This window comes from Heterodontus francisci, chromosome 4 (assembly GCF_036365525.1).
Source record: "Heterodontus francisci isolate sHetFra1 chromosome 4, sHetFra1.hap1, whole genome shotgun sequence".
Lineage (NCBI taxonomy): Eukaryota > Metazoa > Chordata > Chondrichthyes > Heterodontiformes > Heterodontidae > Heterodontus > Heterodontus francisci.
This window is the reverse complement of record NC_090374.1, coordinates 183,015,938-183,028,016: the sequence shown is the minus strand read 5'-3', so window position 1 is coordinate 183,028,016 and position 12,079 is coordinate 183,015,938. Positions and strand designations below refer to the sequence as shown.

The following is a 12,079-nucleotide window of genomic DNA, read 5'->3' as shown; positions in this document are numbered from 1 at the left end:
TTTCAATTTTCCTACATTACAACAGTGACCACACTTCAAAAAGTACTTAATTGGCTGTGAAGCACTTTGGGAGACCCTGAGGTTATGAAAGGTGCTATATGAATGCAAGTCACTTTCTTCATGCAAGAAATTTCCCAAATACTAAAGCTAGTTGCCTTTTTTATACCTTTTTTTTTTAAACAAACCAGCAAAACAGGGATACTTATTCTGAATACAAAATACAAAAATTATACACAATAGTGACATGCAATATAAAGGTTGAAAGGTTGAAAGGTTAAAGAAAAAAATCAAGAGGAATGCAAGCAAGTCAGAAATTAATTAGTTGCTTCACTTGTAACAACAAAAATTTAAAAATGAATTACAGCTGAAGCAAGCAAAGGAAATGTAGTTCAGTTATCGTACAGTTCTGTATTAAATTCACTGTCCCACTGCAAGTTTAGTGACGAGAAAAGTGCAGACTTAAAAATGTCACAGTTTGAAGGTAATAGCTTACTCAAATAACAAGGGAAAAAATATTTGCAAGATGCCAACAAAATCTCAAGTGTTATTTATCATTCTCGACTTCTGAAAACTTGCAGCATCTACAGTGAAGCTATTACATCTTGAGAAAAACTTACAAAATGAAACCAAACCAGATCACATCGTCTTTACGAAATCGACCACATAACCTCGATACTAAGCAGAAATTTTACCATCCGCAAGGATGCTGTATTTTTAACATGTGGCCATGCAAATCTTGAAATTCTCTTCGCCAGTCATTCCAAAAAAAAATGTACTTTTGTTTTTTTTTTAAAAAGAGCCTGCTAGCATGTTTCAGGTTTAAAAAGCCAAATATTGTGTATTGTAGTGTGATCTGGGTATACATGACACTGAGTTAACCTACGCTGAGATTAATAAAAGCAGTTAATACAACTTAATTTGTGTCAAGCAAAACAATGAGGTATATTCCCAGCAGTGAAACCTTGACGGAATGTAACATGTATGCGTGGAACAGAAGTTAACCTGCACCAAAGAGGCATGGTTCCAAATTTCAGCTTTGACTCCAAGTACACCTGCTTTCAGTGTACAAGCTTTGACAAATCTGGAGAGGGCCACCAAATGTAACACTGCATGGCAAAAGCATGCTGCCTCTCAGCAGAGAAGTAAGGTTGTCAGGGCATTTACTTCCCTGAAAAAATGTGTTGCTCAATAGATGATCATGGAAACTATCAATGGGGAAAGTGTAACGGTGCAGAATATAACCAAATGTACAAGGAAAGTGATTTAGAGTGTAGACAATATAAGCAACAAGATTAAATTTGTATGTTTGGTAAACATGACTTCAATTCTTTATTGGATGCCATGATCAGAAACTGTGTTGGGTATGCATAGTTCTAGAATACAAACTGCTAAGTCCACAGTTTCAGCTAACTGCTACTACAGATGGAGTACGAAATAAGGAAAGTAACACTCCCATCCAGCTGATCGGCAAATAAAGAAAGAGGAAGAGCAGGACATCCTGAGTGACACACAAAGCAAACACTTCACCAGAGTGGGACCAGTCTACAAAGACAGAGAGAGATAGGTAGTAACAATGAAACTCCTGGAGGATGGCAGATTCCTCACTGGCACCTACCATTGCTTTCATCTCTGCTCCACCAGCACTGGCTGATCGCATTGCTTTCCTGCTGTTGTCCATGAATTCCTGAAACAGAAATTAGACAATCCACTGAAAGCTGGAGATGCAACTGAGAATTACCATCAACTACATTTGGGACTTTAAAAAAAGTCACAATCAATGCTATCTGAAAAATAACTGGATAACTTCATCGCTTGTTCACAGAAATAACAAGGCAGTTATCCATCTCATTAAATTTATGAAATGAAAGTCATAATTTTTATCCTGGCAATTTATGTCTTTCAATTACATATTTAAGCCTTAAGTTTATTACATTGATGGTAAAACACCATTTTTTTCCCCCCAAAAGGGTAATGCTTCCAGAAAATCAGTTCTATGCTTCAACTTACAAAAACAGAGGTCAACTTTCATCCAAAGCAGTACCATTTTTTTTTGGTGGTAGTGGTGAGAGAGTTGGAGGTAGCAGCATTGAGAAATGAAAGGAGTAATTCAACTCAACACCCATGAACAGATCAATGTCACAGAGCATTATAGCACCAAAGCTGTACACTGCAGGTTGGTACACAAAGGCACACGTCCAAGATTCCCCAAACGGCAAGAGCCTGATCTTAATCCAACTTATTGCCAACGCAAGCTGCTAACAATTTCTTTAAACAGGCCACTCACAAGAGTTATCTCCATAACTTACCATTAAACTTTTATCCATGTAGTACTCTCGCCCAGGAGTCCCATCATTGTGTTTGCAGTCAACAGCAAAGCAGAGGAAAAGTACATCTACCACCATCTCATATATGGACAAGAAGCAATGCGACACAAAGAAGGCAAACAGGCAAACAATGAGCAGTGGCAGGACCCACACAGTGTAATCGCGCTGGTGGTTGAGCAGTACGATCCCAATAAAACCTGTGATTAACACGATCAGCACCTAAAAATAAAAAGAATTACAATAGGTTATTTCATGGGATCACAAGCAAACATGTAAATATTACAAACATTTGACAACCCGTGTTTATTTTTCTGTACGCATTTTAGTGTGGAAGTAGTTATACATGCACAGTAGCTGACATAAAAACAGAAAGTGCTGGAAATACTCAGCAGGTCTGGCAGCATCTGTGCATCAAAGTTAATGTTTCAGGTCTATGACCTTTCATCAGTCGCTAACAAACTGTTTAGGAAAATAAAATCTTCAAATTCTTTTGCAGAACTCTCTAATCAATAGATGGGGCACAAGTTGCTCAATAAAATGGCTACAGATGTCACAAATCATTTTTAAATTCAAATAATCAGCCAAATATCAAATATCAATGACGTAGCTCCTTAAGTGCAATTACAAAATAGGCACCATTATAAAAAACACAAGGCTCTGGCTAGAATTTTAAAGAGATACGTAAACCTAGCTTTTATGTTGCAACTGACAAATTAAAATTGCCAATCTTTTCATGGCCATCTCTGTCATCTCATCACCTTTAAGTTAACTCTCAATTTCTGATAAGCATAGCCAGTTCAAGTAAGCTACAGGATTTTCATGAATTCTCTGCTAGCAGTGCTACAAACTAGATTCAGTGATTTCAGAGTAGGAAAGTGATGGGGGGTAAAAATAACAGCAAGACAGCAGCCAAAGACTCCCAGCCTTAAACATCCATTCACCTTTGCCAGCAATGTATACCTAAATAGGGTCAATTGTAATGGCTGGTGAACTGGTTCCGAAGAAGGGTCACTGACCCGAAACGTTAACTCTGCTTCTCTTTCCACAGATGCTGCCAGACCTGCTGAGTGATTCCAGCATTTCTTGTTTTTGAACTGGTTCACCAGCCTCCCTTCCCTAGCAACAAACTTATAGATCGTCCGAGAACTGACCGAGCAAGAAATGCCCGTCTCATGATGGCAGAGCCAAAGGGAGCAGCACGTTTCAGTCTTAATCTTGTTTTTCTCTGGTTTTTGCTTTCAGATAGCAGCTATTCATTATTTTGCCAGTCATACCTCCTCTGGACACATTTTGTGTTTCTTTACTTGTCCTATTACTACTCGCGTCGCCTCCACCTCATCAACTTTTTTGTCATTTAATGCCTCCCATCTTCTGCCCTATCACAGACCTTCCCTTTTGTTCTTTTCCCACCTTCCCCATTTAACCTACTTAAAATCTATTACATTTCAACTTGCCCCAGTTCTGATTAAAGATCGCTGACATGAAATGTTAACTGCTTCTCTCTCTGCAGACGCTGCCTGACCTGCTGAGTGTTTCTAGCATTTTCTGTTTTTATTTTACTTTTGTCTAGTTAAGATCGTGATCTTTGCTGTGACTCGACATACACAACAGAAGTCACTGTGCAAGTGATTTCGCATTAATCTGCCTCTTAAAAGATTTGAAGGTAAACCAACAGACAATAAAGCACTATAACACTTCAGTAATTAACCCATCCCAAAAAAGGATGAGCCAATTTTGAGATCACAGAGCAAAATGGAAAAAGATTTTTCAATATTGATGCTCACATCATTGATGAGGCTTTAAAAGTATATATAAACCCCTTTGAAAAGCATTCTACATTAGCATTCAAGAGAACAAATCTTTGTTCCAAAGTTAAAAATTTTACTGCTTTTGCATCACCTCCCTAAATGACATCATATGCTCCACAATGCAAAGGAAAGGCATTTCTGTTAATCATCTGATCTTTCAGCAAAACATACCAAACAAAGTAAACCAGCAACTTGAGCAGTAGAATGCTCCACTCCCAAACAGAAAGCAAAATTCAGTCCCCAAAGCCGCTTGACTATAACTCACTTCCTTCACTTTAGGTGACTAGCAAGGTCTTGGCTAGAGCACTAAATATAGCACCCTACAGAAGTTAAGTCATTCCACCCGCGGGAACAAAAAATGAATGGAAGGATAACTGCACTCCACAGATAGAGAATCCTAGCATAGGCAATTTTGCCTCACTTTCATAGTTGGAGTGAAATTAATTCAGCGTTCCACAGTAACTTTATTTTAAATTAGGCCATAAATACAAAACCATAATGCTGTCAGAATAATATGGGCCCCTGGTGTATAGCAACATATTCCAACTATAATCTTCATTTTCACAGGAGAAAACTAAAATTTGCAGTAAGCAAGTATGGCATCTCCATCCCAACAGCTGATACTTTTGACTTGAGTAACATGTATTTGTGTAGGTTTAATTCACATTGAATAGATTTTTCAATGTCTGAGGTAGCTCCTGCCTGGCAGCCATATCAAATACTTGGATGTTGTCATATGAGCAAGATGCTTGTCCAACACCCCCACTGCAGGAAGTACACTTATGAACATGTTGTAAAAGAGATGACTGGGCAATGGTTCTAAATGGGCTGATGAGTAAATTTCAAAAATTCCATCCTACACCTTTTCCTCCTCCCTACACTACTCGAACTCCCCTCATGCCAATTCATTCTTTTACAAGATCTCAAAGCTCCTTAGCTTCTACAATTTTCTCTTCCTCCCCACAAGTTATAGCCTTTTAAAACACAGACTTGCCGTCACCCAACCACTGTTTGATTCTGAAAATGCAGAGCATGCGCGGAGCGATCGCCGACATAGTGCATCCGAACATTTGCCGGCTTGCCAGTGTTAATCCACGCATGCGTGCACCACGCAATGATGTCCACGCATGGCCTCACCCTTCAATGGCCGCAATCGCCGCCTCCATAACCCCCCCAACAGCACCCCACTTCAGCCGCTTGCTCCCCGCCTCGCCACATACCCACCTCGGCCGCTCACTTCTCCACCTCACTGCTTTGGCCGGCCGCTTGCTCACAGCTCCCCCCCACCCACCGATCGCTCCCCGCAGCCCGGAGAAGTGAGGGTGGAGCAAGCGGCCAAGAGGTGATACAGGGAACGATTGGTCGACAGGGGGCAAAGCAGCGAGGCCGGGAGTTAACAGGCGGGACAGGAAGTGGGGAGCGTGCGGCCAAAGCAGCAAGGAGGGGAGCAAGCAGCCGAGGGGAGGCAGCAGTGAGCAGACAGGCGCGGGAGGGAGCGGCGAAGAGAAACGACGATGGCAGGAGGGAGCAGAATACTGTTGTACTGTTGAGGCTGGAATGGAGGCGGTGATCGCAGTCATTGAGGAAGTTTATGTTTAATTTGGTTTTTGTTTCAAATTGAGCAGTGCCATCGTTATTACTGGCAGCTGCCTGAGACATCGTGGACAGTGATGTTTCAGTCGATGAGGCTGCATTTCCACATGTGCCAGTACTGCTCCACCTAGTGGTTGCGTTGTCAGCAAAAGCAGCCATTTAATTCACCTCATCTGCGCTCCTCCACTTCCACTCGCAGTGGTGTTATGACAGTGCTTCCATGTTTTTTGGTAAGTATTTTTTCTGACAACTCATGTATTTTAGAATTATGGACATTGTGTAATTGGGGAAAACGGAAAAGAATTCCATGGATGTTTCTTTCAAGGGCGGGGGGGAGGGGAGTCATTGAAAAGAAGTCATCAGAAGGTTTTTTTGGGCTTGGTTTGTAAATAACCCTTACTGGAAGTCAACTGTCTTCAGATAAATATCCAACTGGAGCTTTTTGACTTGGAGAAAATGTTTACAGAGAAATGACGGGTCAAGATTTACAGGGGGCAGGTGGCTTGACTCAAGATACTGTTTTGGTTTCGGTTTGGACAATGTTTTCAAAGGAGTTTTAAATCAACCTGCCAAGGACAAAACCCTAACTCAGTTTTTCCCATCTCTTTGAGAAGCTCTTAGAAACAAGTGTAAGAAATAGAGAAATTGATACTGCATTTATCCTGGAAAGCCTGCCAAACTGATCTTCAATGTTGCCTGAAAAGAACTGTTCTAGAAAGATCCCAGTGACAGCTGTCTACTCTTATTTGGGACGCCAAACCAAAAAGGGACAACTGACATCTTTCCATATCTTCTCTGTTTTTCTTCAAGAATTAGTAAATATTTGGCCAAAGTATTCTTTTTTGTATTTTTTTTGTAACAGAGTTCTAAAGAGAAAATCTCTATTTTTCGGTTAACAGCGGTGGGGTGGGTAGTGGGGGAGGGGGGTGAGGGGCTAAGGCAAAAGGGAACTTCCATATTTCAACCTGTGTGTTAATGCTTTGCTTCATTACTGGTTAAGTCTGGTTTCATAATAAACTGATAATTTAGTTGTTTATCAAAGAAACCTGGTTGGTGTATTTTATTCTGGGATAGAGTATATGATTGACGGTATCAGTAACTGGGTAAATATTTAAATATATGTTGTGACCTGTGGAGAAGTGGAACTAGAAAAGACAGTGCCCTCCTCCCACCTCAGTTATAACAGTAAGATCTTGCACCATAGGTCATGGTCCCTCACTTTTTTTGAAACTTATGAAGAAACCGATTATGGAAATGAATGCTTGCAGCTTTGTAAGCTTTGATAAAGCAGGTTCAGGCCTAAACCTGCAGAAGAAGTTGCAGCCTGCTGATATCAGGATTGCTTTTAAAAAAAGCATAATGGATATCGTTAAGTGTTAAATGATCAGATGCAAAATACAAACCTTTCCCAGAAACAGCACAAAATCACCGACTGTGTTTATAGCAGCCACTTTCAAAGCGTTCTCCACCAGGATCATGAAGGCGTCCCTGGCAGACGTGCAGAAACTGGTGCTGTTTATGGCTGTCGCTACATATGCATTCTGTCAAAATAGAACATATTTAAAAGGTCATTAGTACTTCAAATAAAAATCGTTCAATTCCCTTCACAACAGAATCTTCTGACAGGAGAATCATTAGTCTGTCAATTTGAAAAAGTCCCAGTGTAAGGTTAGCAATGACATCAGACTGAGTAAGTATACAAAGTTGAGCATTCTGTGAAAACTGACCGCTAAGTACTTACTTTATATATCTCCACCTCTACTCCAGCTTAAAGTTTTCCTCTTAGCAGCCCGAAAGCTCCTTTGACTATCCTCTTAAAGACTTTTTGTTGCTCTTGATGATTTTATTAATTTTCTCTCCTATTCCCTCTTTGACTTTCTAATGACCCCTTTTGTATCTTTCCTATATTACCTACATCTGTCCTGGCTTCCACTTTTATTAAGTACCCCAGGAACAGTAAATTTCAAAATTGATCCAATCATGTTTTTTATCCATGGAACCTAGCCTTTAATACACTCCCATTTTCCTTACTAGAAAGGAGGAACTTTTTACCCTTCCCATTATTGTAGATTAATACAGCACAGGAGGCAGACATTCGGCCCACTGTGCCTGTGCCAGCTCTTTGAAAGAGCGATCCAATTGGTCCCACTACCCTGCCCTTTCCCCATAGCCCTGCAAATTCTTTCCCTACAAGTATATCCAATTCCCTTTTGAAAGGGATTTGTGAATCAGCTTCCACTATTTTTTCCAGACAGTGCATTCCAGATCATAACTCGCTGCATAAAGAAAAGTCTCACCTTACCTCAGGTCCTTTTGCCGATTACCTTAAATCTGCAACCTCTGGTTACGAACTCTTCTGCCACTGAAATATTTACTCTATCAAAACTCATGATTTTGAACATCTCTATTAAATCTCCCATTAACCTTTTCCACTCTAAGGAGAGTAACCCAAGTTTCTCTAGTCATCTATGGTGAGCTAGGGTTGTATTTGCCATTTTTTTCTTCAACTTAACAAAATAGAAAGAGATGTTGCCCAGGTTATCACAAGATGATTACAGACAAGCAAGGTCATCCAGCCCATCTTAATTCATCCATTCAGATATTATCTTTTACTAGTTTGAAATGGTGTTCCCTTGTTCTGCTCTCACAGTTTAATTTAAATATTCTGGGTTATGTTTTTGTTCTATGTAGCTCAATATCCTATAAGCTTTGCTAATTGCGCTGCTTGGACACATTCAGCATCGAGTTTAAGATTCTTTTATCTTCAGCCTAAGCTATTTTACCACAACTCAGTAGTTGCCTCATCTATTTTTCCTTCTTATGTGCAGTACTTTGCACTGGTCTGCATTAAATTTCATCTTCCTTTGTTCTACCCACTTCATATTTTGTCTAACTCATTCTATAATTTGAGCTCCATCCTCCATATGCCCCCCACAGCCCCTCCTAGCTTGATGCCATCTGCAAATTTAATTACTTTAGACTGAAACCAAGTCATTGCTCCAAATTACAGCAGTGGTCCCAGCACTGAGCTCACCCAAGTCAGACATAACTCCTAACAACTGTTCACTGCTTCTTAGCTTTCAGCTGGTTTCTTTACTGAACCTACACTATGGTCACCATTTCCATCGTGTTCTCCTACATTTAAATCACCTATTTGCTCTACTTCATTATCTAAAATGTCAAGGAGTGTTTCCTTGCAGGTTAAAATTTAAGATATTGACTTAGAAACCAGTTCCAAACACACTGCAAAAAAAAAAACCCTCTCCTTGTTCACATTTTCTCTATCAGAGCTTATTTTTCATAAAGCTGTGAACAAGACTACATCATGTGCACTTGGATTAGTTGCCATAATATTTGCAGTCATAAAGATGGGCATCACACCAGAGGACCGGCAGCAGTAGGAGCTAAGAGTTATTTGGCGTGGATGGGTGTGTCAAAGCAGAGGCAATAGAGCATTTATGCAGCTCTAATAGTAGCAGAGGTGTCAGTGACAGTTGATGGGTCACAGGAGACAGAGTTGGAATAGACAGTTAATTACTAAGGGAGTTGGGAAAGACATTTTGCCATGGGCAGTTAAATAGCAGGAGCAACACAATAGGCAGAAGACAGCAAATCAGAGCGAATAAACCGGAAAAGACCTGAAAAAAACTAAACTTAACTGAATAATCAAATAGCAATCTAAATATACTTGGCAAGGGAACTGTTACAGATTTCAAGGACAGCAGGGAACTGGTAAAGAAACTGAATTCATGCAATAGGTAACTGTGTAAATTAGCTTAAAACCAAAGTCGGCAGCAGGGGAAACCAAGCAAAGGAATGAAAAAAAAATAAACTGGGGATCATATATTAATTGAATAGATCAAGGAAACAAACTGTTGGGAAATAGAGAAATATGTATGGAAGAGAAGAAAGGGTGCGGGGTGGGGAAAGAGCTACAAATGGTTGGGGCGAGGGGTGGGAAAGCACTGTTCATTTTTATAAACAAGGAAACTGCACTGTCTGCTGGCTGACATGCAGTCTTACCGAAACATGAAGTAGTCACAGGAGAAGGGGCTCCAGATCCCCATCTTTGCATTGTGAAAGTGCACACATATACCAACAATATTCTGGTGTTTGCCGTCTCTCTGGATGGAAACAGCGCTATCAATGGTAACGATTCAGCAGGGAAGCTTTTAAAATGCACCTGAAATGCTGCAATATCACACCAATGATGCCCAGCCAAATTGAGAGCAAGATTGCAGTTATTTCTGGGGGATCCTTTCAAAGAGCAGTGGCCACACACTGACTGGCACTATTCAGGGCAGGCAAGGTTATACTGGTTGTCACTCCAGCTAATAATCTGAAAACTGGAAGCAGACTGCACCACTGGAAGACTCAATGTTGCAGCAAAATTCCCCAACTGTACTGCACCTTCGCCCTTTCTGGGGCAGCACAGTCAGGAGGTTTCCCTAACACACACAACCCAGAAGACTGGATTTCCTTAAGCAAGGGTCAGAAGTGCTGGCTGGACTGCGAATGGTGGCGACAAATCCGGGCTTTTCAGCTGGGAAATGTGGCAGTAATCAGCAATATCAAAAGATTGGTGACACCAGCTTCTCAGGCCAGGATGGAGGTTGCGGGAAGGTAATTCTCGAACATAAACTAAATGGCAGCTTCTCAAGCATCAGTGGTGGTTGGTGAGGAGGAAAAATAAAAATAAAACTCAAATAAACCAAATTAACTCAAATTCCCAAAAATAAACTAACTCAATGAAATAAAGCCAGTATAGCAGTCTCAGGGATCATGCAGATGAAGAAACTATTTCAGCTGTAAAGAAAAATAAATTAGCTCTAAATTAATTCAACAGGCAATTTAATAAAAGTAAATTAGAAGAGAATTTCACATTGAACTAATGGTGAGAGTTGAGAAGTAGGATGAATCAAGAGGGACTTAAGTCACATGATAAAAGTAGACCAATCAGATCATACAAAATAAGCTGTATAGGCCTTTAAAGTATCATAAAGTCAAACGTAGAACAGTAGCAGAGGCACAATCAGAAACAGCTTGCACACTTGGCAGAAGACTACAATATGCATCTGCTTAATAAACTCAGTATATATTGCCAAATAAATTTCAAACAGGAGTTATGCCCTGTTTAGACGAGGACTATCAAAAAAAGTTCACATTTTGAGATCTAATTTGACTGAAAAAAAACTGAATTAAAGTGAAAAGTGAATAAAAACTTACCCTATTCAGATACAGGAGGCACTTTTCTAAACACCAGAGACAGCACATGCAAGACTTCAGCATGCATTTCGCACAAGCATTTTCCTGGACGAAAAAAGCAATTCACAAAAATTGGTTTCAAATATGAACAGTTATGCCAATATGAGACTGAAGTTAAAGGTTTGCATGTGGCCACATACAACTTTTACCTTGCCTTTGAGCTGGTTGTGAACATACATGAGGATCAGTCGTGGGATCTTTACTAAAGTGATGATGAAAGCTCCTTTGGCCACTGTTCCTAGATGGTATCTAATCAGTCGACATATAGATGAAAGGATTGGAGTTTCTGGCAAGTGACTTTTATCCCTACATAAATGGGGATAAAGGCAGTAATTGGAATTTGTCTGATCATATTAGGAAGACAGGCGTTGCAATCTTTCAAACATTCTCGCATACTATAGCACGTATCCACCTGGGACAAAATTTCCCTGGACATTCCTAAAGCAGCAATGAACATTTAAAATCACCTGAGTGAAGTCACTTACTGTCAGAAATATAAAATGTTAAATATGTGAAGTCTGAGAACTAGAGTTTAAGAAAGTGACTTTTAGAACAACTTTGCTGTTGGGGTGCAGTGAAAGAGAATGATTTTACACAACTCTCAGTTTCTCCTTAATATAGTTTAACACTGCTCTTTCATAAATGTCTTTCCTTTGAAAGACTGCCATCAAGTCATCTTGCTGTTGTCAATCCTCAAAAAGAGGATGACAGACATTCATGATTTGTATGTCCTCAGGTGACTCAACAGGCCAACCCTGGAGCCACAGATCTTTGGGCAGAGAGGACAGGAGTTGCCCTGAGGAAGGTGGGGGGTCTCGAGCCAGGGTCCTGCTCTCTCTCCTTACGCTTTTGTCACTTCGCCGCAGCAGAGTTTATGCTGTCAGTTTCCAACTATGTTGTGGCTTGTTGGATGGGGCACTGCTATATGATACGGTTTGGAGCACGTTCGTACCACATACTGATGTCAATTTGTCCCCTTTTTAATGAGGCCTTCAGAGAGCCCTTAAAATGTTTTTTCAGTCCTCCTCAAGATCGGGTGCCTTCCTTCAGTGGCGAGAAGAGGATCTGCTTCGGAAGCTGATTATTTAG

The 12,079-nt window shown here is 40.4% G+C and overlaps 1 protein-coding gene across 1 annotated transcript in view; it reads right to left on the bottom strand.

Moving 5' to 3' along the window:
- Window positions 1-12,079, bottom strand: part of LOC137369453 (choline transporter-like protein 1) — a 99,974-nt gene that overhangs the window by 13,483 nt on the left and 74,412 nt on the right. Inside the window, exons 11-15 of the mRNA XM_068030686.1 lie at window positions 11,140-11,296; window positions 10,952-11,035; window positions 7,129-7,266; window positions 2,307-2,543; window positions 1,616-1,684 (exon numbers count right to left, since the gene is read on the bottom strand). Of these exons, the coding sequence (XP_067886787.1) occupies window positions 1,616-1,684; window positions 2,307-2,543; window positions 7,129-7,266; window positions 10,952-11,035; window positions 11,140-11,296 (685 nt within the window). The remainder of the gene's footprint in view (window positions 1-1,615; window positions 1,685-2,306; window positions 2,544-7,128; window positions 7,267-10,951; window positions 11,036-11,139; window positions 11,297-12,079) is intronic.